General features: G+C 26.1%; 3 protein-coding genes across 9 annotated transcripts; 2 read left to right on the top strand and 1 right to left on the bottom strand.

Annotated features, from left to right (window-relative positions):
* Positions 1-1,289: 1,289 nt before the first annotated feature.
* LOC111042310 (testis-expressed protein 2) lies at positions 1,290-10,917 on the top strand. Of its 3 annotated transcripts, none has more exons than XM_022326878.1 (14): positions 1,290-1,606; positions 1,845-1,931; positions 2,058-2,265; positions 2,325-2,676; positions 3,177-3,362; positions 3,456-3,694; positions 3,757-3,902; positions 4,662-4,783; positions 4,961-5,317; positions 7,536-7,685; positions 7,770-7,987; positions 8,793-9,101; positions 9,855-9,978; positions 10,061-10,917. In XM_022326878.1, exons 1-14 carry the CDS (start codon positions 1,570-1,572, stop codon positions 10,121-10,123), a joined length of 2,598 nt encoding a protein of 865 aa, XP_022182570.1. In that variant the 5' UTR covers positions 1,290-1,569; the 3' UTR covers positions 10,124-10,917. The 3 variants fall into 3 exon arrangements, with proteins under 3 accessions (XP_022182570.1, XP_022182569.1, XP_022182571.1); XM_022326877.1 differs by having other exon boundaries at positions 1,292-1,606; positions 8,790-9,101; XM_022326879.1 differs by lacking the exons at positions 1,290-1,606; positions 1,845-1,931 and having other exon boundaries at positions 2,161-2,265; positions 2,308-2,676; positions 8,790-9,101.
* A 682-nt stretch (positions 10,918-11,599) lies between these two features.
* Positions 11,600-22,096, bottom strand: LOC111042309 (DNA repair protein RAD50). 3 transcript variants are annotated; one of them, XM_022326873.1, is made up of 22 exons: positions 21,955-22,096; positions 20,466-20,693; positions 20,263-20,394; positions 18,945-19,060; positions 18,769-18,881; positions 17,884-18,226; positions 17,484-17,680; positions 17,175-17,419; positions 16,959-17,098; positions 16,749-16,874; positions 16,597-16,690; positions 16,314-16,523; positions 15,880-16,017; positions 15,639-15,790; positions 14,998-15,574; positions 14,727-14,933; positions 13,208-13,381; positions 12,821-13,145; positions 12,643-12,731; positions 12,448-12,581; positions 12,252-12,380; positions 11,600-12,162 (listed from the first exon to the last, which is right to left on the bottom strand). In XM_022326873.1, the coding sequence occupies exons 1-22, from the start codon at positions 21,955-21,957 to the stop codon at positions 12,117-12,119; spliced, it is 3,918 nt and encodes a 1,305-aa protein (XP_022182565.1). In that variant the 5' UTR covers positions 21,958-22,096; the 3' UTR covers positions 11,600-12,116. The 3 variants fall into 3 exon arrangements, with proteins under 3 accessions (XP_022182565.1, XP_022182567.1, XP_022182566.1); XM_022326875.1 differs by lacking the exon at positions 21,955-22,096 and adding an exon at positions 21,580-21,894; XM_022326874.1 differs by lacking the exon at positions 21,955-22,096 and adding an exon at positions 21,607-21,894.
* A 538-nt stretch (positions 22,097-22,634) lies between these two features.
* On the top strand, positions 22,635-25,827 carry LOC111042311 (protein-L-isoaspartate(D-aspartate) O-methyltransferase). Of its 3 annotated transcripts, none has more exons than XM_022326882.1 (6): positions 22,635-22,932; positions 23,013-23,137; positions 23,661-23,797; positions 24,102-24,327; positions 24,394-24,479; positions 25,235-25,827. In XM_022326882.1, the coding sequence occupies exons 2-6, from the start codon at positions 23,083-23,085 to the stop codon at positions 25,415-25,417; spliced, it is 687 nt and encodes a 228-aa protein (XP_022182574.1). In that variant the 5' UTR covers positions 22,635-22,932; positions 23,013-23,082; the 3' UTR covers positions 25,418-25,827. The 3 variants fall into 3 exon arrangements, with proteins under 3 accessions (XP_022182574.1, XP_022182573.1, XP_022182572.1); XM_022326881.1 differs by having other exon boundaries at positions 22,636-22,932; positions 22,999-23,137; XM_022326880.1 differs by having other exon boundaries at positions 22,636-22,932; positions 22,979-23,137.
* The last annotated feature ends 578 nt before the right edge of the window (positions 25,828-26,405 follow it).

The following is a 26,405-nucleotide window of genomic DNA, read 5'->3' as shown; positions in this document are numbered from 1 at the left end:
ATACATACCTAATTCGTTCGAATAAGTAAAATATGTATTGAATGGTATAAAAAAACGAACATTAAACATTAAATTCCTTTTTTCGTTGTACACTTGTACCAAGTACCTAAATCATTTTGCATTAATTTAGATTATTTCTAGCCCTCTAAAAGTTCAACCAAATGTCCACCTGTGACTGAATGCTGATCCATCAGTCTCGTTTGCTCAAGATGATTTTTATTTTTTGTGTATAATATTAGAATGATTTGGCTTTGAATTTAACTCTAACACATCCATTATAGTTAATACCCTTACCATGTACCATATACCAAATCAATGACGAAGTACATTTCAAAACTTACAATACAGAATACAGGATAAGTGAATTATTTCCCAGTTTTTTTTTTTACATTTGAGATGCTTAATAGTTAATACTGAGTATTCCGTCATTATTTGTCTATTATTTCTTCTTATTAAATTTGGGCTTCCCAAACATTTGACTGATCAATTTATTATAGGTATCTAAAGTAATAAGGTTGATTTATTTATAGCAATTTAAAATTGTATATATGTTCTATAGATAATAGATATGAGATAATCTATATTATATTAAAATGTAACTAAATCAACCTGATAATACGCAAATCGGAAAAAACCTGATTGGCCCTAACAAATTTAATGGGACAGAACAGTGACAGCAAGAGCGCCAAGAGCACACCCGCTGCCCTAAACGCACTCCAATGCTTGGAAAATGGGATATATTAATTAGAACACATTATCTTTAGAACAAATGGTTTACTCCCAAATTTGTTCTTGTTTAATTGTTCCAATGAACGTTTTTTTAAGTCTGTTTATATACATTTTGTTAAAATACACTAAACATTCATTAACAATATAACATTTTTTCAAATTATACATTTTGTTCCAACGTTTATATTACAAATTAAACTATTAAATCATTAGTCCCAATGTATTCTTGCTTGGCGCCTTGACTCTAGTTAAAATTACATTTGTTCTAATGAATATTTGTTCCAAAAACTATTTAGGACAAATATCTATTGGAATGAATAATTCAATAATTATTGTGGTCTGTGGAATATTAAATACCTACAGTGGTCTCTAATCTCTATTATAATAATTAATCACACATCTTAAAATACATTGCACGTCCTTTTTCCTATCCATATTCTATGTATATAGTATTATTGTTATCCATGGCTTGAAAGTTTGTTGTCTTAACTGATAACCATGATTTCTGTGATAAAATATATTATTTATTTAAAATCTCTGGTGATAAAAAACAACAATCGATATTCGATTAATCTAGTATGTTGATAGCATAGATCTTATGCTAAGACAGTTGTAGTATAAGGTCTATGGTTGATAGTCAATATTGAATTTCGGTTGATAAGATACATTTTTATATGTGATTTGAAACTTAATGAAATTTATTACCTGATTTTTATAAATTAAAATTAATTACAATATTATAATGATAATTATTATTTTGACAATGAGTTAATCGAACATTTTGAGTTTATAAAACCATTTATTAAAGTTCCTTATGTAGCAACACGATCGTTGTGTATTATGGAGTTGTCAAAAACTCGAAGAAGTGTGGGAAAGGGTAAGTACCTATTGTTTGTTTTGGCGTAACACCGATTACCTCTAATACTATTGTAGAAGGTCGTATAATTGTATTGTTTTAATTTTCCGTATATATTGATATTCTATGCATATGTATAATGTGTGTGACATATTATGTGAATTAAAAATAATATTATTGTAGGATAGCTATACAATATATATTATAGTATCATTCAATTTTTTAGTTTTCAAAATAATTTACGTGATTTTTATTTTAGAGAAAATGTCGTTTTCTGTACGGTTCAATGCAGAAGACGAAGAGGTAGAAGGATTATGTACTATTCCTACAAAAATACAATCAACAGGTATTTACACTTGCATAGAGATATTGTAAACAAAATAATTTAAACAAATTTTTATGTACTTTTTAAATATGATTATTTCTAATAGTTGTTTATTATAAAAGATGTATTATTATTTATTTATATTAGGGTCAACTGATGAACAATTAAAAACACCTGAACAATCCTCTGGAAATTCTCAATACTTAGGGCTATTTGGATTAAAAAGATCATCTAGCTTAGATGCTGAATCTTCACCTTGTGATACGACTATTAAGCGCCTTGATAGTTTTCTATCAGATATTAAAGAAGGATTGTGGAGAAGTGAAAGTGGTGGTGATTTAAGCATGGGGTCAAAGTAATGATATTTTAATTTTATATTTAAAATAATATTTAATAGGTACTATTTATTGTTAGAAAAACTGATGACTCGGGTCAAGATGATGATTCTGTTTCTATGATATCAAATGAAATTGATGGAACTGAAGAAGAGGAACAAATTCAGTATAGTGTTATTGATAGAAAGTTGTTTGGTATTCGCCGCAGATACACAAAGTTGACAGAAAAAAATATATCAGAAGATAATATAGAGACAGCAAAAGATGCTTTTGAAGACTTAGAGCTAAAATCAAATACTCCAGAAGTAATTCAATATGATTGCTCAGAACATGAACATCTAAAACCAAAAGATAAAGTGAAATATGTCATATTAATTTTGTTTGGAATAACCGGATGTTATATCAGCTACAAATATATTCCAATGTATTTAGTGAGTATTGCATCTAAGATAAATAATTATGAGGAAACAAATCAAATTTAAACCAAATCCACCTAAAAATTGATTTCTGTCTCAACACAATGATATAGCTAGAAATTTACAATAACAAAATTGTGTATACTTATAATTATTATTATTTAATTTTTTATGACACAATTTTTCTTTTTTTTCGATTCATCGTTAACATGTGTATTTGAATTACGTTGGTATGGTTGGAATATGTGTTTTTATGTGTTGTAAAAATTTGTCTCCAAAACCCTGGTGGTCACCCATTCAGGATCCAATGACTAAACAATGATTGACTTCACTACACATTAGTGACTGTGGCTAATCACTGCACCACCCCAAGCCCCGTCATAATTGTTGTATATAGTAGTATATAGATGCAAGCAAATTATTATTTTAATACAAAAAATGTTTTTCATTTAAGTCTAAAATTCTTAAATTATGTTAACTAATGTTTCACATATCCCAACATTTTTATTTTTCAGAATACTTTTATGCTTGGTAGTTTTATTGCATTTAAGTTTAGACATGTTTTGGAAATGTTTACAAAAGAAGATTATAAAAAAAATCAGTTCCTACCTAATTTAAACTATATTCCTGATAATGAAGCTTCTATTATACGATCATTAAAAAGTTTATATGACCTCGATCCAAGCTTGATGTTGTTTAAAGTAACTATGAAAAATGTTCAAAACTTATTTGCTTTAATTTGTGATGTAAGCTTATAAAATTGACTAATTATAAATGTTTGCTGTTATAACTAGGGATGGATGAACCAATTTCTTTATGATTATCGTCCTGAAACTTATCGACTTTCACTTACTATTTCTGTATATGTTAGATTAAAAGGATCAATACTTATTATGTCTTATCCGTATTATAAAGTTCCTAAAAGATCTTTATACAATGAAACCAAACCTAAATTATTGTTTGTTAAGGAGTGCATGTATAAGTTGTCAAAATGTAATATTACTTTATTACCTCAAAATTTAGTAAATAAAAGGTATGTACTGTGTAGTATTTATTATTTTAAATATAGAAAATAATGGTTGTATTGTTTTTTAGAAAGTGGAGTAAAAAATACCCTATTTGTATAGAATTAAACTCAGAGTCTTTAATTGGTGTTCGTCGCTCATTAAAATTTAAAAAATTTATTCAAGGACCTGATGAGTGGATGTGTAAAGATTATGTTACACCATCCTTACAAGCTAGTAATTATTTTAATCATTAATAAATTAATTAATTAATTAACTATTTTTTAATTTTAATACATTGTAGTTAGTGATGTCCCATCAAATTTGTTCTAGCTACTCGGCACAATTTTAATAATTTCATTGATAAAGTTTAGGGTGTTAAAAAAAAAGTTTTCCATATACTTAATGATTCCTAAAGAACTAAATATTACCAAAATTAAGTTCCTGAGTCCATGGCCTTGATGGTTGGTGTAATAAAGAAGTAATGTTAATGATAACAAACTAATTTTCATATTTTACATTATTTTTCAATTATTTTTTTTATTTATATTAATTATTTTTATTTGATTTCCTATAAAGACAAGAATCCCTCACTACAAAACAAAAACAAATTTTTTCTTGTAAGTAATGAGACTTGACAGTATATGCAGTATACCCATGATATTTTTAATAACTATTGAGAGTATACAGCTTATATGGACGTATACCCTAAATGCCCTACAGGAATTTGTAAAATATAGTTTAATTTATTAATAAAATAAGTAATAAGTGATTCTATACTACTATAGTAAAAAGTACTAATAATAAAAAAAAAAGGTAATGACAATAATAACTAAGCATATTTTTAAAAGATAACAAGTGCCAAAATTTAAATTTTCAAAAATTAAAAATATATTTATCTATAACTTTAAATCAAAACTGATTAGTTATTTTTAATGCACATCCAGCTTTAGTATTTTATTTTGTGTTATGCATTTTAAATTATATCCATCGTAGAATCATATTATGAGGAAATGTTGGAATGTGGCATATCAGATATGAAAGATGAATATGACTTTAAAAATGAAGTTAATTATTCTGAAAATAAGCAAAATGAAAAGAAAAGATCAAAGTCTGATGTAAGTTTAATCATTTTTTTATTTTTAACATTTTTATGGAGTTACCAAGTTAAACTAAATGAATTTTTAAATATCTCCAAGTAGTAATTATTTATTAAAAATAAATAACGATTTGATACAAAATATAATACTACTGAATAAATTAATTACACTTAATAAATAATAACTTAATTTTAGTTGATCCAATTTGACACTAAAAGTGACCGTAAAATCAATGAATCAGAGGCAAGTACATCAAAAAGTTCTGAAAAATTGACTGACTTGGAAGAAAAAAATGAAGTGGATGGTGAATGGAAAACTGATTCCGATAAAATATATTTATTTGCTAGAAATGACCCAGAAAAAGAATTATGGTTTCACCGGTTAAATCTTTCTTCTGCATTTGATGTGGTAGCTGCTGATGAATTGACAAATAAGAAAAAGCAAAATGTAGAAGAACACAACAAATTTATCAAAGCATATCTTGGTTATCTGTTCAATGTTTACGAATTATCTAATCACCCAATATTGACTGATGTTCAAAAAAAAAAAGAGGTATAATATCATAGATAATATTATTATTTATAAATATTCTCTGTTATTTTGAAGAAATATTCTTTACTCCTCACAATTTTCAATCTTTTTTTTAGTGATATGTGTTTTATGGCCCTTTTTCAAAAGTGTAATACATTTTTTGGAATATTTTAGTAAAGGTATTCATAACAATTTGAAGCTATTTTTAGTATAGCCTTTTGAAGTTTGCAATTTTCCAGGTTTTTAAGTATTGTAATTTTGCTGGTTAAAGTATAAAAAGTAGTCACTCCCTATGCCTACTGACTTCAGTACACAATTTTTTTTTTTTAGTTTACCTTTATATAAACCGTAGACAAACATTGATTTAAAAAAAAATATATTGAAAGGAAACAAGTAAAATACATTTAAGCCTAACAATTTTGTTTTTAATATTTCCGTATGTTAATTGATTGAAGTCCATAGCTATAATTTAATATATAATACAGATATTGTAGTGCATTTTTATAAATGTAATACATTAGTAATAGCTTGTTTTTACCATGTTAAAAATTCAAATTTCAAAATATGCCCATTTTTTTTAATTTCTTAAAAAATTAAAATAACTATTTTGTAGAGTTAAGATTTAAGATTAAGATTTTTAATATGAAGAATTAAACAATTTTAAAATTGGTTGCATTTTGAAGTGCTTGAACAAATGAGAGCAACTTATATCATATAACATATTTCCAATTATACAGTTTAAAATTGCATGGTTTTTATACTTTGATAACAAATGCTAACTTATTAGGTAATAAAAAATACGCTACTCATTGACATTTATGTATTAATTTTTATTTGTTTTATCGTTCTGTTAGAACGATGATGTATCTATAAAATTGACTTGTTAATAGCAACTCATAGTAAAAATTTTAAAAATTACAAAAAAAATTAATAATATTAATTGAGTTGTGTATATTTTATTAGCGTTAATTATCTATTAAAAAGTGTGAAAACTGTACAATTTTCTGTATTTTTGAATTTATGAATTTCTTTCATTTGTTCAAAAATAAAAATAATTTTCTTCCTTAAAAAAATAACTGCAAACTCACTTTTCAAATGTCCAAACAAAGATTTTTTAAAAAAAGAAAAATACTTTGTGACCATGGTAAAAAAGACTAGTCAGAATATTACATTTAAAAATCTATACTATAGTAAATTTATATTACAAACTAGAGCTTTTGACTTTCTTATTAATAAACTAACCATTTACATGTCATTGGTGGCATAGCCAAGATTTTGAAAATGAGGGGGGAAAGCCAAAAATAATCAAATTTTAAATATTTATTTTGACCAATCTATTACAATCTGTGAGAATTTTCACTACAAACTTAAATAAGATTTCTTCTTTAAATTTGTTAAACTTTGATTTTTTTATACTGGTTTTATGAAAAAACAATACAGCCAACAGGGGAGAGGCATATGTCATTATGTTTACAAGATAATATTTGTATGTATTTATGATAGTCAATGCCCAATAGTAACAGCCATTTGTACAACTATGCTGAACATTTGAGAGGGATTTCACACACTAACATTTTATTTCCATACATACAGTTTTAATGACCTGAAACCAGTGGCGCCGATCCCCTAATTTATCTATGATGTATGTCTAGTAGACTTTTTAAATAGAGTTCGTGGCTACTGTAAAAATAATAGTGGTTAAATTAAAAAAGGTGGATAATGGGGGCTCTTGGTGTGTGATGTTATAGTGTATTTTAAACACAAAGGCAGAGAAAAAAAAATTTAGAATAAACTGTTATTAATATTAATAATAATTTAATTTGTATCAATAATAATTTTTCTGCCATTTCATAATGTGATTCACTGTATTTTGTATTAACTTAATTTTTTTTTTCATATGGCGTTTTTGGTGAAAACATATTTAACTTTTAAAAATAGTAACTAAATAACTAAATAAAAAATACCTGGCTAATAACTGAAACAATATAAATTAATTATACAAAGTTCTAGACCATAAAATATTTATAAATAAAACATTTAAAAAAATACTTATATGACTACGGTAACATGTAATTTTGAGGGTGACTGAAAATAGTAATACATATGTACAATGATCTAAAGGTGCACTTCTAGGTTGCGTAGCCAATCTTGGGCCTCACTGCCGCCATTATGGAGAATTAACTTAATTGATTTTTACTTTAACCTTGTATACATATTTTTAATTCACAAATGGTTTTAGAATTCGATGACAGCTCAAATTAATGACATTTCTGATGAGTATTTATGGTTAAATATGTTGTTGGGCCGTGTGTGCTTTGAATATTTACAAAATCCTAAAATACTTGAAATGATTATTGACAAATTCCAGAGGAAGTTAAATGCTATAAGGGTAAGTTAAACTCATTAAAAAATAATAATTACCATAAGCTAATATTTTTATATTACACAATTAATGTTATCTCTTTACGTATAGTTGCCAAAAGTAATGGATATACTTGTGATTCGAAGTTTATGTTTTGGGAAGGGAGAGATTCCAACTATACGTAGTGTATCAAAACCTTGGGTAGATCATCGAGGAATATGGTTTGAAGTTGAAATTACTTATAATGGAACATTTCAAGCATCAGTTGATACTAAACTTAATCTCATGAAATTAAAAAAAGAAGAAGCTCAACAACAAAAAGATGAAATGTATAAGGAAGTTACAGTTAATTACCACAGTGGAACCTTGATAACCCAAATTGGTTGGAGGCCAAAAAAAAAAAATTTAATTATAGAAAATTTTTTATGTACATATTGAAATGCAGGGGCTTAGATTTTCTTTTGAATTGTTCAAAGTTTGACTTATAGGCAAATGATTGAGTTATTAAGGTTCTACTGTAGTTTATAATTTTTAACATAATTGTTGTACATAGAATTCTTTAATTATTATTAATTATATTATTTAAACTAAGTATCTGATGATTACAAAATGATAATTCTAAATCTCCAAATAACATTTTTTAAGAATACTAGTATTTTATTATTTTGATTTTGAGAGTATGCTACATCCCCATATTATCTGTGGTCTGTAACTTACAAATGTTCAGCATTAGAAATCTTGTGTTCACTTTAATAGTAAAATTAATTGACCTATTAGCAAATTTTATAAATAATAAATAGTTTTTAAGTCTATTCAAAAAAATAAGTCTCAAGTTATCAAATGTCTCACTTTTAATAATTGAAATTCCTTCAGCTTATTAAAGGATTACTATTCAGTATCTCATCTCTGTTGTTTTTTTATAGATTTCTGTTTCCAAAGTGAACATAATTACCTACCTATTGTCATTAATTGATAATACCAATGACAATTAAATGAAATAATTTAATCTTCAGTGTCATACGATAAATTATTATTCTTATCCTTGTAACCCAACTTACTCGAAGAGTATATTTTCCATAACTAGTCTCGTACATTATACATACATAATAATTCTTTTTAAATTTTTTTTAGAAGAAGTGCTGTGTACGACTCGAATCAAGAAGATAGTGGAGAGACATCAAATGATGAAGGGCATGCACGAGAGGATGTTAACTTTGCAGAAAGATTGTTCGAACAGCAAGCCTTAAATGACCCACCACCACCTCAAGGAAGCCGTATTACTAGGTTTATGGAAAATTGCTCTTCTGGGTTTCTTGAACTGAAATTTGTAAGAAAAGTTTTTGAAAATGTTGCTAAAAAGGAACTTACTCTCGTAATCGATGTGAAACAATTAGTTGGAACGCTTATTATCAATTTGCCTCCACCACCCACGGATCGTGTTTGGTAAATTATCAATTTAATTAAAACATTTTAAAGTAGTGAAATATGTAAATTTATAATAGTTAAATTATACTTGCTATTTACAAGGATTATTTGCTTGATTATTTAACTTGTAATATTCTTTTAATATTAGCTCAGCTTGTTTCATATTATATAGGGCTTAGTGGTTCACAAAACATTTTAAAACATGTAGACTGTTAGTAAAGTTACCATAAAATCAAACTATTGTTACAAAGTACATGCCGTGCTAAGTATTAAATAGAAACGGCTATAATAGCTTTTATGTTACATTACTGCCTCTCACAGTCATTCCCGCAATCGTCCCAAGTTCTTTACAAAAAAGTTTACTATTCAAAATATTTGTCTTGCAACTTAAATTCTAAAGCAGTGTCTGTAATAATAAATGTAGTATACGATTAAAATTCAAAATAATAAGTACCAAATAGCAATATAAAGTAAACAAATATTTTTATTTTCCTTATAATTACAAGTTAGGCACTGCCTCACCCCCAAAACCGCCACTGCTCATAAGTCATCATATTCTATATCAAAAGACTGAACAGTAGATGATCACTATAACGACTAATGAGTGTGGCAATCATTACAAAATAATTTATAACTATAATTGTAACTACTAATACCTTTGTTTGGTATTATACTTCTTGTTATAAACTATAAAATATATTTCTTAAATAATCAAATATTTAAATTTAGTTTATAAATAATTCATATTTTTTTTATTTTTTTTTCAATTAGGGTTTCTTTCAAAGGAAGTCCGCAAATTAACTTTGAAGCTAAGCCAAAAGTAAATGACACAAACGTTCCACTCATGGATGTCCTTACTAAAGCTTTACATAATATTTTAATCAAAGAATTTGAAGTAAATTGATCTATTGTTATTACATTTTTAGAATATTAGTTTATATCTATATGTTTATACAACTATACATTTATCTTTACAGAAAGTTATTGTTCTACCGAATATGATTGATTTTTCTATACCATTGATGAATAGTGAATATTAATTTAAATATTAAATATTAAAGGATTACACAGAGGGATTAATTAGTAAAAGTAATTAAGTTTCTATGAAAAATTATATGATTATAATGAGGATGTCAGCATTTGTTACCAATGATTTAAGAAAAATACTAAAAAAATATGACTGTGATAATGTTTTAGTTTTGCCAATGATTCAGTATAATATATGTTTTTATTTTAGTTTATAACTTCTTCCGCCGTTTAAATAGTTTATGGCTATAAGTAGTATTGTTTATTTATTTTATAAGATTGTTTAATGAAAGTAGTTCGATTAGTGGGAAATGCACATATTTAACAAAGGGATGAAAATCCTATATTCAAAAGGCTGTAATATCTAATCGAATTACCTATTGGTTACTTTATACTCTTTCTATTTTAAGATTTTAAAAAATGTGTTTTGTTTTATTTTTAATGTCAAGTGTGGTTATTTAAATCAAACAATACCTATTACACGAAACAACAACTATTTTTCATATTTGTTTTATTTATATATTTATTATTTATATTATAATATTTTACTAATGATTTTAATACATTCATTATGAATAATTTTAAAATTGAACATTTTTATTATATTTCACTGCACACTTTTTTTTTGTATTTTGTATTAAAATATTTTTTATTTATCTAAGCCCTAAGGATATCCATATTATACTCGAGTCGAAAATCGACACAACTTAATTACTAATTAAGTTATGTAATAACATTACGTAAAATAGTACAATATTATGTGTATTATTATTATTATTATTATTATTATAAATTTCATTACTCGTGAGTATAAAATTATGTTGATATGCAATATAATATTGTAATGGTCTGGGACGAACGATTATCCAAGCTTATTATAAATTGGTTGTTGTTACCGATTCATGACCAGACTGCTCTACAAACTGTATCGGAAAATTGGCTGTGGATATCATTACTAGAAATAGTAAGATACCACTTTTTACCAATACTCATATATATAGTACCAATAAAAAGCTGATAAACGATTTATTTTTAAAACAACATTCTTGGCATAAACCGTTAACTGATATTAAAAGATAACCGATATAAGTTATAGCAATATTGTTCTGTGGCTACTGTAGAGTACAACTACTAACTGTCAAAGGTGGAATGGTATCAATCTGAGACTTGAGAATGTAATACAAGTAGGTCATACCGAAATCAAAACTTCTAAAAAATGCATGCACAATATTTATTTAGACATTTGAAATTAAAATTTGGTTGAAGTTGCATGTTTAATCAAAGAATAACAATGTTAGCTTCTTGTTGTAATTCAAATACATTGTTTATGGGGACTTAAAACTTATATCACATGCATATAGTATACGCAGTAACATTTTCAAAATACTTGGATTAACTTAAAGCCAAAATAGGTAATGACCTATAACATTTTATATACTAAATCTATTCCTACTGTCCTACGATAAGGAGGTATTGATTTAAAACGTTAATAACAATAATAATAAATGCAATGTATTCTGCAAAAATTTAACCAACCACAATTTATACTATGAGTATTTACATGTTATTTTTTATAACAGTGAAGTAAAATAGTTTATAGCAATTTCGAATATTATAACAAAAAATATAATTTATGATAAGTTGACAGGCCGTCACACAGAACCACTTTTTGAATACAATGATTTATCATTGAATTTTCTCAACCATTACATCTGCGCCTGAATGTGGTCCATGGAACGGATTAGCTTTTGCGCAGCGCCGTGCGCAGGCAGGCGACTTCTTTCCGAGGATTATATTTGTATGAGACAAAAAAAAAGGCGAAGTTTAACATAATGTGTATGAAGCTGTGAAACTATATTCTTTATTATCATGGTTAGTGGAATGGATTTCAATATCATTATAAAAATTGAGTACTTATAAATAAATTATAACTAAACATAGGGTTTAATTATTGAAAAAAAAAGTATAATATAATAAATATTAGTTTAATTATTATTATCTTATCTGTTATGGTAAGAATTTGATATCTTGTTCACATACAATGGACATTCCACTAAAAATAAACAAATTCAAATTTATTTAAAAACTCCAAAAAAATGCATATATAATTGATGTGCATAGAATTTACATAAATAAACTTACTCGTTATTTCTTTTCACTTCATAATATGTATCAACCATGTCTCTGGCAGATAATTTGCGCAAGAAATTGGGATCATGAGTAATGATGAGTAATTGGAATGATTTTTGAGAGCTGCGACGTGTTATAATTCTTTAAAAAATAAAATGAGGTTATAGATATTAAAAAAAACAATACGGTTTTTGTTTATTTAGCATACTCTGATAATGATTCAGCTAAGCTTTGAATGTTAGATTCATCTAAATTTGTAGTAGGCTCATCTAGTGCTAGTATACCACAATTTTTACTGAATGTTTCTGCTAATGCCATTCGTACAATTAGGCACGCCAAAACCTAAAATGTATGAAAACAAAAATCAGACACATGTTACAAATTAATATATGTTTACTTCTACTTTTTGGCCTGCGCTGCATCTTCCCCGCATATCCAATTCAACTTCATTTTTTATCTGTACGACTCTATAGTTAAAGACCCTTTTTTTAACTAGACAATAAACATAATGAGTAAATAAAACTATTTTCAAAATATTAATTTACGTATATAGTATACATATTTTATATGTATTTCATTACTTGTTTCTGTTTGTATTGGTTTATCATCGGAAGATGTTTTTATTTGAATATAGTCAATGTCATTGCCAGTATAAATATCTCTCCATAATTTCTTAATAATAGTATTAATACTTTGCATTCGTTCTTTGTGAAACCTATTCATTGCCCATTCAAGAGCTTTGTTATACTTGGTCAAATCTTTTTCAACGCGATTTAATATTTCTAATTGCACTTTTTCATGTAAATATGTGTCTTCGGCATTTTTGAAATGAGTAGCTTTCAACTCTTCTGTAATATGCTTAATGATATTATCCAGTTCTTGTTTTCTACCAAGAGATTTATTTTTCTAAAAAATAATAAAAGTTAGATCTTTAGGGATAATTATTTATTTGAACAGAATAATATTACCTCAACAAATAAAGCTTGATATTGTTTTCTGTTTGCCACTTTTTCATTTGACAAACTTTTGACATCCATAGTCCCAACATCTTCATGAAATTTGTTAATTTCAGATAAACATTCAATTTCTTCTTTTGATTTTTGTCTCAATTTTTTATTATTTTCCAAGTCTATTTTTTTAACCTAAAGAGAACAAATTTTAGTAAAATAATCTAAATACATTTTTTTAATTTGAATTGTTGATTAAAATCTTTTTTTATATTCTAAGCAGAGTGATAAATATTTTTATTTTAGTTTTGTGTCTAAAGACATTGTCTACAATAAAAGAAATGCAACGATCATCAGCTCTAAAAGTGGTGTCTGGTAGCAAATTGGATGTAGTTGATACTTTGGAGGTCAAAAGTAAAAAATTCCTAGTACTTTTCAAAATAATCTTTTTTGGACATTTCAAGTTAAAATTTGGATCAAATTAGATATTCATACAAACAATAACAATTTCAGTTATTTTGTTGTAATCTAAAAATGTTGTTTGAGGGTATTAGAAACTTTTAATGTATACTAGTATAATTTATAGTTGTGTACATATAATGTCATTTTAAAAAGCAATGTCTTTGTCAAAAATGAATTCAACCTAGATACTGTATTACCGATAGTAAAATAAATTACTAGCAATATACATATAATAATAAAATATACTTAGTAATTTAAACTGTCAGACTATCTGTTGATTATATATAATAAAATATTTATAAACTAAAATTAAAATTTAATGTTGTTTATTGGTAATCACTAGAAAACAGCTGGATCAACTTGATTAATTTTTTTTTGTAATTATTGTCTATAAAAAGGTTTTATGGAAAGAAAAATTGGAGAAATTGCTCAGAAAAGATCCTCACATGATTTTGAGATATCTACGAGTTGCCATTGGTTAACATCTTACAAATTATAATAGTAATAGAAAAATCAGAAATTTTTTTTGTATATAAATGGTTGCCATTGGTTACTCAGACGCAGTAAAACCATGCATAAAATCGTCGCACAGATGGCCTCAAGTATAGAAATAACATTTTAAAACAAATGTGAGAGTTGAATTCATGTTAGTATCTTATATACTCAAAAACCACTTGACCAATTTTGTAAAAATTTCAAATTTTTCTTAGAGATATCAGGAGTTTGGAGAGTAGTTTGAACCAGTTTTGGTGTAAATCAAGTGGTATAACCAATTTGAATCACAAAGCTAGGTATACCGAAGCCAATTTTCTCGTGAACAATAAAAAATAAGATACACCTATAAAGCACTGTAATCTATTTTTTTTTCATATTCTCAGTAGCAAACTCGGCTAAAAATGAATGTTGATTCATCCAAACTTAATAGACTCAAAAACTAGTTCAACGTTTATAATAGAAGTTAAATCAATAGATTTCTTGAGACTTGGGGCGTGTTTAAAGCTTATTTTGTCAACCCTTATCAGTAGCTAATAGATGCATTTTTCTGATACCAAAATTAACAAGTGAAAATAAAAATTACCTCTTGATTGGCATTATATTCATTAATAGAATCAATTTGTTTTTGTAAGTTTTTCTGTTCTTCGATGTAACTCATTTTTTTTTTAGTGAGATTATTCAATAAATTATTTGTTTCCTTAATGCGCAAAGTCCATTCTTTTTTTTCATAATTATCAATTGAAGACTGCAAGTTATTTATTTCTTGAATTTTTTTTTCAAGAATAACTATCTGTAATAAATAAATAAATTATTATACCAAGAAAGTTTGATAATTTATAATAAGACACTATTACTTCTTTTCTTTTATGTTCAATTGCGTTGCTTTGTTGTTTTTTAGTTTGTTCAAAAGTATTAATACATGTATCTAACTTCTCTTGAATTGGTTCTAATGTTTCTCTGGCATTGTCCAAATCTAAACTTAATGTTGCTTCAATATTTTGTAAATCTTTCAATTTGTCTATTACACTTTTTTCATCTTGCATTTTACTTTTTATATTTAATTCGTCATTAGTAATTTTATTTTGTTGCATTTGTAATTTGTGTAAGTTTTCGTTATATTCATTTAATTCATACTCTTTTTTTTCCAAAACATTGCAAATTTCTTTTATAGTGTTTTTCAAAGCATTCTTTTCAGAAATTGCTTCTTGAAGATTTCTGATGGAACCAGATTCACTAATTTTTGTTGCTAAACGCTGCTCTTCTTTTGAATATCGTTTAACATCATTATCAAAACTATCAATCATAATTATATCAGATTGGATATTCTTTGCATTTGTTTCGTTAGTTTCTAGTTTTCCATTTTCATCTGAAAATTTAGTTAGTTCCTCACGACATTTTCTTAAATTATTACTCAGACATTCAAGTTCATCTCTACAAAGAAAAAAATTGTAAAAATGTGTGAACATATAAAGAATATAGGCTTAAATAGATTTACTTGAGATTAGGTATTTCTGTTTGTTTCAAAACTGATATTCGAGTGTAAGTTGGTCTTAATTGTTGAAGTTTTGATTGCTTTTCTAGAAGTATTTCTAATTGTGCAATAGTTGTCTCTAATTCACTTGGAATTTTGTGGACTCTCATGTTTAACTGTAATAATAAAATATATTGAAAAATAAGTAATAACTAAGTACACTTTAGACTTAAGTATTCAAATGAGTTATAATTTTGAACCTTACATCATTAATCAATTCAGTCACTTCATCAACAGAACCAAAGCATCGATGACATAACGGACAGTTAGGATCCTGAGCCTCCAAATTTTTTATGTATCGCCTAAAAAGATGACCAGAAGTTGATACAGAACCTTTTTGAGCCTAGAATAATAGTATAAACTTAAATATATTTTGAAGTGTAACTGTAAAAACTAAAAACAAATTAAAAACTAGTTATAACAGAACATGCTAATAAGTTACAATTGTATTAATACTAAGTTACTAATTAAACCTAGTACTTTTTTTTTTTAATGAATTTACCTTAGTAAATTCTTATTTATATTTAAAATGGTTATGTTATTAAACTGACAATTTGGAAATTAGTGAAATTCAGGTTATTACAATAGCCTTAAAAAAAAAAAACAGTATTATGTTAAACAGATTAACTAGGTGCTTACTTGCAATTCTTCCACTTTTTCATTGACTTCTTTTAGTAATGTTTCATATTCTTGACCTTGACACATATCACTTAAAGCATTTTCATCATTCGAAAGTTCTATTTGTTTTGTGCGCAATTTTTCTTTAGTGTGGTTATAATTAGCTTCTAATGTAGTTAACTGTTTTTGTTTTTCAGCTATACTTTTTCGATTACATTTGATTGTATCAGTCTAAATTGTAAAATAATTTTGTAAATAATTATTTTAATTATAAACACAATATGTATTAATACCAAATACTTACTAATTTATCCAAAAATGTTGTAAACTCAAATTTGAGTTTTTCCTGTGGTATAAATCCAAGTAGATCTTTTAACACACCATTCACTTTGTTTTTACTACACAAAAATAAAAAATATTTATGTTTAGTTTAATTTCTAATCATTAACTACTTACAGTATTTTAAGCTTATTATCGATTCCAGTTTTGTTTAGTATAACAGTGTCAAGTTCTGCTTGTACAATACTTAATAACTGCAATTTTTGTACTTCTTTTTCAATAACGTCTAATTTTGTATTTTGTCTATAAAAGATTGTTTATTGAAGAAATTAAATTTAAAAAATGATTTTCTTAATATAAATATTAAATAGTAGTTGACATATTTACTCATATTTTTCCTCCTTTTTCATTTTTATTTCTGTTTTAACATCATCAAAATTAAAAGATCCTTTGAGCGTATTTAATTTTGTTTCAATATCAACTTTTAGTTTTTGTAGAGCTGATAACTTTTCAGCTGAATGTCTTACCTTAATATTATACACAAATTATCAAGATGATTATTATTATCACATTATTAAGATTCAATAAAAAAGTTTTAATTACTTGTTCAATATCTTTTTTAAACCTTTGAATTTCAGAAGTATTTTCCCGAATTTGTTTTTCTTTAATTTTAATTTCTTGATCTAACTTAGCCTTTTCTACTCTCATTGAATCAATATTTGACTGCAACTTAGTTTCAATTTCTCTATATTCTTTTTGTGTAGACTCTAATTTATTGTTCATAGAATTCAGATTAGTAGAAAGATTAATTATCACTTGAGTACGATTGAACTCTGTTAAGTCCGGCACTAAAAATACATTAACTTTAGTAAAAACATTAATTTAAAACTGTAAAATTAATTAAATACTTACAATTAATCTGCATCTCATTTCCTAATTCAATTATTTTTGCATCTTGTTTATTTATATTGTTTTGGTTTTGTTTTTCTTCACTTTGATATCTTCCTAAATTTACTTGTTCTTTGCTTATATTTTCTTGAATTTTATTTTCATTAGTAATGGCTTCATCTTTTTGACGACTCAATTTATATTTTTCTTCTTCTTTTTGACTATACGCAAATAACATAATTGATTAGACAAAAATATTTACTTAATAAACATTTTCTTTTCCTCTAACAGATATAGTTTTTTTTTAAATTTATTATTTTTATATTTAACTGAACATATTTTCTAAAAAATTTACATACAGGCCAAGCCTAACATTATTTAACAGTTCTTATCTAATACGTATTAAGCTTTACAAGTAACTTACAGCAAATTATTATTAAAATTTTCTAGTGCTTCATCAAGATCAGAGTCATTTCCTTCAAACTCTGACTTAATCAATAATTTCAAATCCTTAATAGCTAATCGAATAGAGTTCAAATTTCCTTCAGAAGTTATTAATTTATTTTTAAGATAAAAAAAATTTTCCTCTTTTTTCAAAATTTCGTTGTATCTGACCTCTAGTGGATCCATTTCTTTATCAATACTATTCAGTTTTTGCTGTAGTTCATCAAAACTACTTTTTTTACTTTCAAGGGTGGCCCTTTTGTTGCGTGCTTCTTCTCTATATTTCGAAAAATGTTGTATATTATTGTTGCATGTCTTTTTATCTAAAACACATTTATTTATATTAAATAGTTAAGTAAAAACGCTAACATAATTTTGAAGTTTAAATCAATAATCATACTGATATTAGATAATACTAGGTAAGTGCAGAAGAAAAACCTAAGTTATGGATATTATTACTGAAAAGTAGTTATCTAACACCTATAAAAATATACATCACTTCACTGAGAAAAGTATAACAAAATAATTAACCAAAAATTATTTATATTGTGTTAGATATTGACTATAATATAAAGAAAGGCTATACTACCTCTCAAAAATGCATTATTTGTATAACTTGTATAAAGACTTTATGGACTTATGACTATCATCCAATTATTTTATAACAGATTTTTGTAAAAGACTGATAAAAAACAATAGGGAAAATCTGGAATTTTCCAAGTGAACACAACAAGGTAATGACATCAATTATCTGTCTTGCATACATGTAGTAATGATCTCTTTAGTGGATACTTAACTCATGTAACTACATGGTTAAAATTTAAAAACTTCAACCTATCAAACAATGATCAAAGTTATGTCTCACCTCCATGAGTAGCCTTTATTTCTATTTGAATTTGTTTCATACATTTGTCATATTTTCCAACATCAAATATTGAATCAAATTTTTCTTTTACCTTTTTATCTTCATCTAAAGGCCTGTAACAAATGTTTGATTTTTAATTGTTTATTTCATTTATATTGTGAATATTATAAACATACCAATTGGAGTCTTCTTGATGACAAAAAACAACATCTTTTAAAATTGATTTGGAAACACCTAAATAAGTACACATTACATCATCAACATCAGCACATTTGTGTGAAGTACTCTGGCCCTAGATATGTATGCAACATAAATAATCAATGGTAAAAATTAAATAAGTACAAAATATAAAGAATAGCAGCCGTTTCAACCTTGTAAATTATTAAAGTAGGTCATTTGGCCTCTGGGAATTATAAGAAGTTTGGTGACCTGGTGTTTATTTTTATTTTTTATATATATTATAATTGGTACATACCTATATTTTAGATACTTAGTGGTGTAATGAAGCTTATGGTTTTAAAATTATGTTTACTTTTTTTGGTAGAAATGCTGGTATAAGTTTTTAAATGCATCTTAAAATATCAGCACTCAACATGAGATGGTGCTCTATACTTAGTACAGCAAAAGAAAGCGCTGATTCTGAGCATCTTCCGGAGTAACCTTGTTATCAAAACTGGTTCTCCTATGGTAGGGTGTCACGTGGAAGTGAACAGAAAAACCAATTTTGGTTGATGAGTTCTCTCACTGGACAGAGTATAAAAAAGATAATTTTCTAAATTCATTCAAGAGTTTTGAAGAATCAGAGAACATTTTGTTATGGTCAAACCAACAATGTGTCAAATTAATTTGATAAAAAATTTAAAAATATTGGAGGAATTAGATACCTAAACATATATTTTTATTGAATTTTTACAAGTGTGCATAAAAATGTGCAGCAACTGCATAAAAAAAAAATTATTAACAATAAATATATCAAAGAAATTGAGAATAAAATAAAATATGAAATAAAATTTCATAATAAGGGGATATTTTACATTTTTTTAAAAAAAAATTGAAATTTTAAATTAAAAAAAAATAGTGATTTAAATTTGACTGATAATTTACAATACCATGGAACCAAACTTTATATAGCTAAATATAGTCCCAGGGGCTAAATCTCCTACTTTAATAATTGACGGGACAAAATGTCCATTGACTGGATATTTTTACGGGGACGAAACATCCATTTACCAATACAAAGATTAATTTCAAATTCAATATAAAGATTTAATTTGATTTAAAAAAAAACATCAATGTTTGGTTAGTACTTTAATGTAGCCCATTGTTTAATATTCTGTATGTACATAAAGTTATTAATGAGTGTCTCTGATCATTTCAAGAACAATTTATGAATTTAATTGTTCAATTTTTTATCAATTTCATAAATATTCTCCACTTTCAAAAAAATTTTTGTATTATTTTTCTAATGAGCATTTTCTTTTTAAAGATACTGACTTTTCTAGAAATTGTTTGATCAAGCGATTTTGTAGATGTAGATGATAGTTTTTGAGTTGATTCCAAAGTCTTCGAAACCACTACACGAGTATCTTTAGTATCATGAAATGATAGTTTTACATTGCCCTTAACCTAAACATAATATTACATGATTAAATTATGAAAAAAAATAAATAAATAAGAATAAAATATATGTTCATTACAGTATGATGATCTGATAGTTTAGGATCCCATACAAAACCCCCTTTATTTGCATTTCTCGGTAGATCTGAACATGTAATATATTTTAGACACTCAATTATAGTAGTTTTTCCACAACCATTTTGCCCCAAGATCAACGTTAGGGGCTTATGGAATTTTAAAGTTTGTTTTTCATCTGGATGATAACTTCTTATACCTTGGATTGATATTGATTCTAATGTAGACATTTTCTAAACATAAATACATTTTTACTTTAAATTGAATATAGTTTCTTCGATAGGTATTTGTATAGCAATATAAGATAAAAACATTTTTAAATCACATAATAAAATGCATTTTTTTTTTAACTTGGAAAAAAATTAAAGTATTAAAATATTAAAAAGTGCATTTAATATTATAATTGTTATACTTAATTAGACAAATTGTTCAATTCTAAGTGAATTGTTTATTTTTGAGTAATTAATTATGCTGTCACACCAAATATTATAATCAGTCGGTTCATTTAACTGGGATAAATTATGAGTAGATTTAAAAATAATTAAGTTTATAAGGTACTGAAAATTGTTAATTTTTTTTTATTGACAAAACTCAGTTTGTCGTGCCAATTAAATAAATGGTAGTGACTAGTGACTCAATATATATTTTATGGATAGGCTGGAGAGTAGGAAGGTGGATTTATAACTTTTTAAAACTGTAGCGATTGCTAAAATGTAAATTGGTGCCACTACAGGCATGACTGAGTGCAAGCATCAGTCAACATGGTGTCCTGTAACCACATGAGATTGTAGGACTTTGAATGGAAATTTACGAGTCATAGTAGTTCTTGAATTGTAAGTAATTATACAGGAAATGTATGATGTAAACCACATATTGACATTTCATAAAAACGTGATTCTATGAAACTTTACCTCACTCAAAAAAAGAAAAGGTTCTCATACAGAGCTTTTACAATACCATCGAAATATCGTTGAAAACTATTGTAATGAAGATTTGAATAAGAACTGTTGGTATAATTAGAATTATATTTAACTAAACATAACAAACGTAATTTTGAACACGTTATTAAACTAATTTTCAAATGTTACAAATTTCACATTAGTTATATTGAATACTCACTAACAATCTTCTAGAGAAATAACTTACAAATCTACGATGTGTTGAATCACGATCGATTACTAAAAGACAGAGGTAGTCACTAGTAGATTACTCAAACGTCTCAAACGATTCAAATTTCTGATGCTCATGGCCTCATGCTCTCAAAGTCTCAACACTCAAAGTCTCGACCGATTATCAAAATACCGAATCAGCGAATTGAGTTATAACTTGTAACTTTCCAAGTTTTAACTTTAACGGTTAACGAATATTACATACCCGATAATATTATCATTATTAAATTGTACCTATACACCAAAATAATATGTACCAACGCTACCACATGTTACTTTAGTAGATACCAGTATACCACGATTTATATTAAATGTTATCTATTACCATGGTCAGCGAGAGAACGGGCTGATTCTACGCATCTGTCCGTGACTCCGTGTCACCCTGCCATCAAAACGTGGGGAACTAAGTTTGGTCGGCGCGCCGTGTCTTCGCTGAACAGAGTTGTAGGTGTAAACTTTGTGTTCACCACTATATAAATAAATATATATATATATATATACACAATATATATGAGTATATAATTATATTTAATTTTTTAATATTTTAATTATTGAATTAAAAAAATGAAATGTCCTGCACATCTTCAACTGTATAGAAATTATCATCTCTATTGTATAACAATATTATTATTAATTCGTTCATATAAATTGTATGAAATAACTGTGTTCTAGAAATGTAAATTGTTATTTTTAATGAATGTTTTGTCTTTTGTTAAATATTAATGTTAGATATGTCATATGCGCTTATAGATATAGACATGGCCGCCTTCTGTAAAAACAAATTTTTGGCTCTAGCTAAGCCGGATGAGACAACTCATAGTTTGTGGGACGAGGAAGAATTCAAATTTTGGTGGGATTTTGACATGCATTTGACTTATTTAAAATGGCGGATAATAACTTCACATATCACTGATATCACTAGAATAAAAATAATAAATTGTTATCAATTAGTTTACTATCTATTTTGTGGGTATTTCAAAATACCTCAAAACCACAGATATTATTATCTCTGTGATGTTGATATTTTGATAAGTACTTAAATGTCTAATGTAAGGATTCTTGTGCTCGTTGAACTCTTTGGAACATACTGAAACTAAAACAGACAATATTATAATAATTATTTATATAACTAATATTATGTTAGTGCATACAAGTACTACATAGGCACATAGTGCATACTACATTACTGCATTAGTTCACACGTCCTGTGCACGGCTGTGCTGCATCAAACAGAACAATTTACAATTAACAATCATAATTTATTGAGCATTGTGCATAGAACAAATTATTCTATGTCTCATTAGTAAGTGAATGCTCCTAAAGAAATTTAAATCATAACTATTTTATAGATTAAACATAATACTCACAGACACTGAACATTAGGACACTAGAGTACTAGTCGTATTATCTGGAATTCTGGAACTAGGAAAATTAAAATACAAAAGGGTTCCAAATGGCGTGGAGATCTCACGGTCGAAATAATATTGAACTTGTACAAAACTTACGAGGTAAATAATTATTTTAAATTATAATATTATTACTTATTGATGGTTTTTCCAGTTATTTGTATTCAATTTATCATACCATCAAAATGGTCTTGAATTGGTTATTTTTAAAATTAAATTATATTTTTAATTCTGAATTCTGCTATATATTTTTATTATTATTCATAGATTTAAAATTTAAAAAAAATTCAAATCATGTATAATCTCTCAAATTTAAAACCAGCTTCATCATGGAATTTAAGATTTTAATTTTAAGTAAATAGCAGGGTATGATAGTTATAATAGTTTTTGGTTGAAATACTGTCAATATTAATTGGATTAAATAATAATAGGTATTTAAAATTTTATGAAAATTTACCAACTATATTACTCTGTTATAAATAATTTAACACCAGGCAGTAGACGCTGATATGTACCCTTATTCTGGATAAAGCATATATTTCAAGACATGTTTACCATTTTAATATTACGTATTATTTACTAACTAACAAATGTTAATTATGTATTAAATTTTTTATTTTTTCAGCTAACAATGTTATTAAAAGTGATAAAGTAGAATTAATAATGAAAGCGGTTGATAGGGGCAATTATGTATCGACATCACCATATTTAGATCAACCACAAAGTATTGGCTATGGAGTTACAATCAGTGCACCACATATGGTATTGAATAAGACATAATATTATTTATAATATGCAAATTTAATTTTAAATAGCTCTGAAAGAATATTGAAGTTTTCGGAATCACTTTCAACAATGTCCTTAATAAAGAACAAGCTGTCCATTTTTTTATTATAATATTAAAAGAAATAGGGAACTTATTGATACAAGAATATCCTATAACATATATAATATAGATATTATTTTTATTTTTTAAACTTATAATTGTGGAAGTAATTTAAAATAATATGCATAGTATTATGTTATATTTGGTTATATAAATAATTGTATGTATTATATAATTTAGCATGCATACGCTTTGGAACTTTTGAAAGATCAATTAGTAGAAGGAGAACGAGCCTTAGATATTGGTTCTGGATCTGGATATTTAACTGCTTGTATGGCTACAATGTTAGGAGAAAATGGAAAAGCTGTTGGTATTGATCATATTCCTGAACTTGTTGAAAAATCTTTGGAAAATGTTAAAAAAGATAATCCAGAACTATTGAATTCACAGAGAGTGATTTTAGAAAGTAATATATCATAATACATTTCAATTTAGTTTTTATGAATTTAATAAAAGTATACTAATGTTACAGCTGGAGACGGACGACTAGGATTAGAAAAATATGCGCCATATAATGCAATACATGTTGGTGCTGCTGCTGAAAAAATTCCACAACCGGTAAATATTTCAATAGCGAATTACAATATAATAATAATTATAGATAATATCATTCAGGTTGACATTTGTCTATGAAAACGGTTGTAATTGTAAAATCAACACTCTCTAAAATAATAAATTTCTGATTCTACACACCTTTAGTATCAGTGTTTATGTTTCTTCTCCTTTTATTTGTATGAATATTTTACATAGGTAAAATAGGTATTTTTTATTTATTTGTTTTTGAGTCTGATCTATACTTGAATGACAAATAATTATTAACTATTATTTTTTTTTTATAATATAAATTGGTAAGGTTACTGCTTCTTACATTTCATATAACCCTATTTCACCTGGTAAAATTGTTTTTAAATTTTATCTTGCTGGACACGTATTACTTGTGTATTCCAATTTTTTGTATTTTATCCGCCTATATGTCATCATATGGGTAAAAAAAATTAGTTTGTGCAAATGATGATTTGCATAGATGATTTCATCACTCTACAACAATACCTTTCCAATTATATATTTATTTTTACTTTTTACCATTTTTGTAATTTTTCTTTTTTAGTTTATTACTGCATTTCAATATAGTTTACACTTTACACATACCTAGCTGAAAGTTTTTTTTTTTTGCTAAAGTGTTTAAATTATAGTGTTATTGCTAAACAAATATATGCTATGCATTGTAATATTTACAATAAAATGTTCATGTTCTTATTACAGAAGATTTAATTATATTATTTTATTTTGAATAATGTATTGTATTTCATTAGTTAATCGATCAATTAAAACCTGGTGGGCGTCTTGTATTACCAATTGGGCCACAAAATGGAGAGCAAGTGTTAGAAGTGATTGATAAAAAATTAGATGGTTCAGTATCCAGGAAAAAGCTGATGGATGTGATCTACGTTCCTCTAACAGATGCAGCATCTCAAAGAAGTAAATGGAACCATTGACAATGACCATGTAAATTTATTTTGTGTAATAAAAATATATTACTCAAATAGCTATGAATATTCAATTAATAAGATATCTCTAGTTTTTATATAACGTGTATCTGAACAGAATATCACTGTAAATGTTTTTCTAAACGCGTTATTTTTATTTTTTATTTATTTTTTGTTACATTTAGGAATAAAATTCATTCCTAAATGTTGATATTGTATTTAACATTGTTATTAAATTATATTTATAAATTAAATCTTTCTGACGTTGATTGTCTAAATTATTTTTTAGAATACATTTATCAATTATAATACCTTGACTGTTTTAAAACTGTATTGCTTACTATCGAGAATAATGTTCTATTAGTTATTTTAGTGATTTATTTTATACAATATGTTTTGTAATTTAATTATTACCAATAATTAATAAATGTCATAATCATGAACAAAGATCTCAGTTATCATTTTGTACATTCTATTATTTTTTTGTTTTTAATTTACCTTGCTCAATGATAAGATTTTGAATATACTTAAAGATCAGAGCTTAAATTAATAAAATGTTAAAAAAATTATACAAACATTTTAATACTTTCAAGCATTATTTAAGAGAACATTGTACTCGCATGTGTTGTTTCCGTCTTACACAAGTACGAAAGTACAATATACCAAATTTTTGTTCACCAGATTCAATAGTGTGCTGTTACTTTTGATATTACAGTGAATTTACTTATTAAACAATTTAAAGGAAAAGATTATTATCTAGGGCCTTTTTAAACTTATTTAGACGACCTCATGAGTTTTGTATTATATTTTAATTTTGAAGCGAGTAAATTATAATAAAACACTTATGAGGTCGTCTGAATAATATTCTTACCTTTAAATTGTATAAGAGGTCAATTCACGTTAATTTTTAAACTAACGAAGGTAAATGCGATCTGCTGAGAGTACAATCTGCTGCATAACGCACTTGTGAGACAACACGTCAACACATACGGGTATG

This window comes from Myzus persicae, unplaced genomic scaffold (assembly GCF_001856785.1).
Source record: "Myzus persicae strain clone G006 unplaced genomic scaffold, MPER_G0061.0, whole genome shotgun sequence".
NCBI lineage: Eukaryota > Metazoa > Arthropoda > Insecta > Hemiptera > Aphididae > Myzus > Myzus persicae.
Note: the sequence above shows the minus strand (reverse complement) of the source record. Positions and strands in the feature narration are given on the sequence as shown.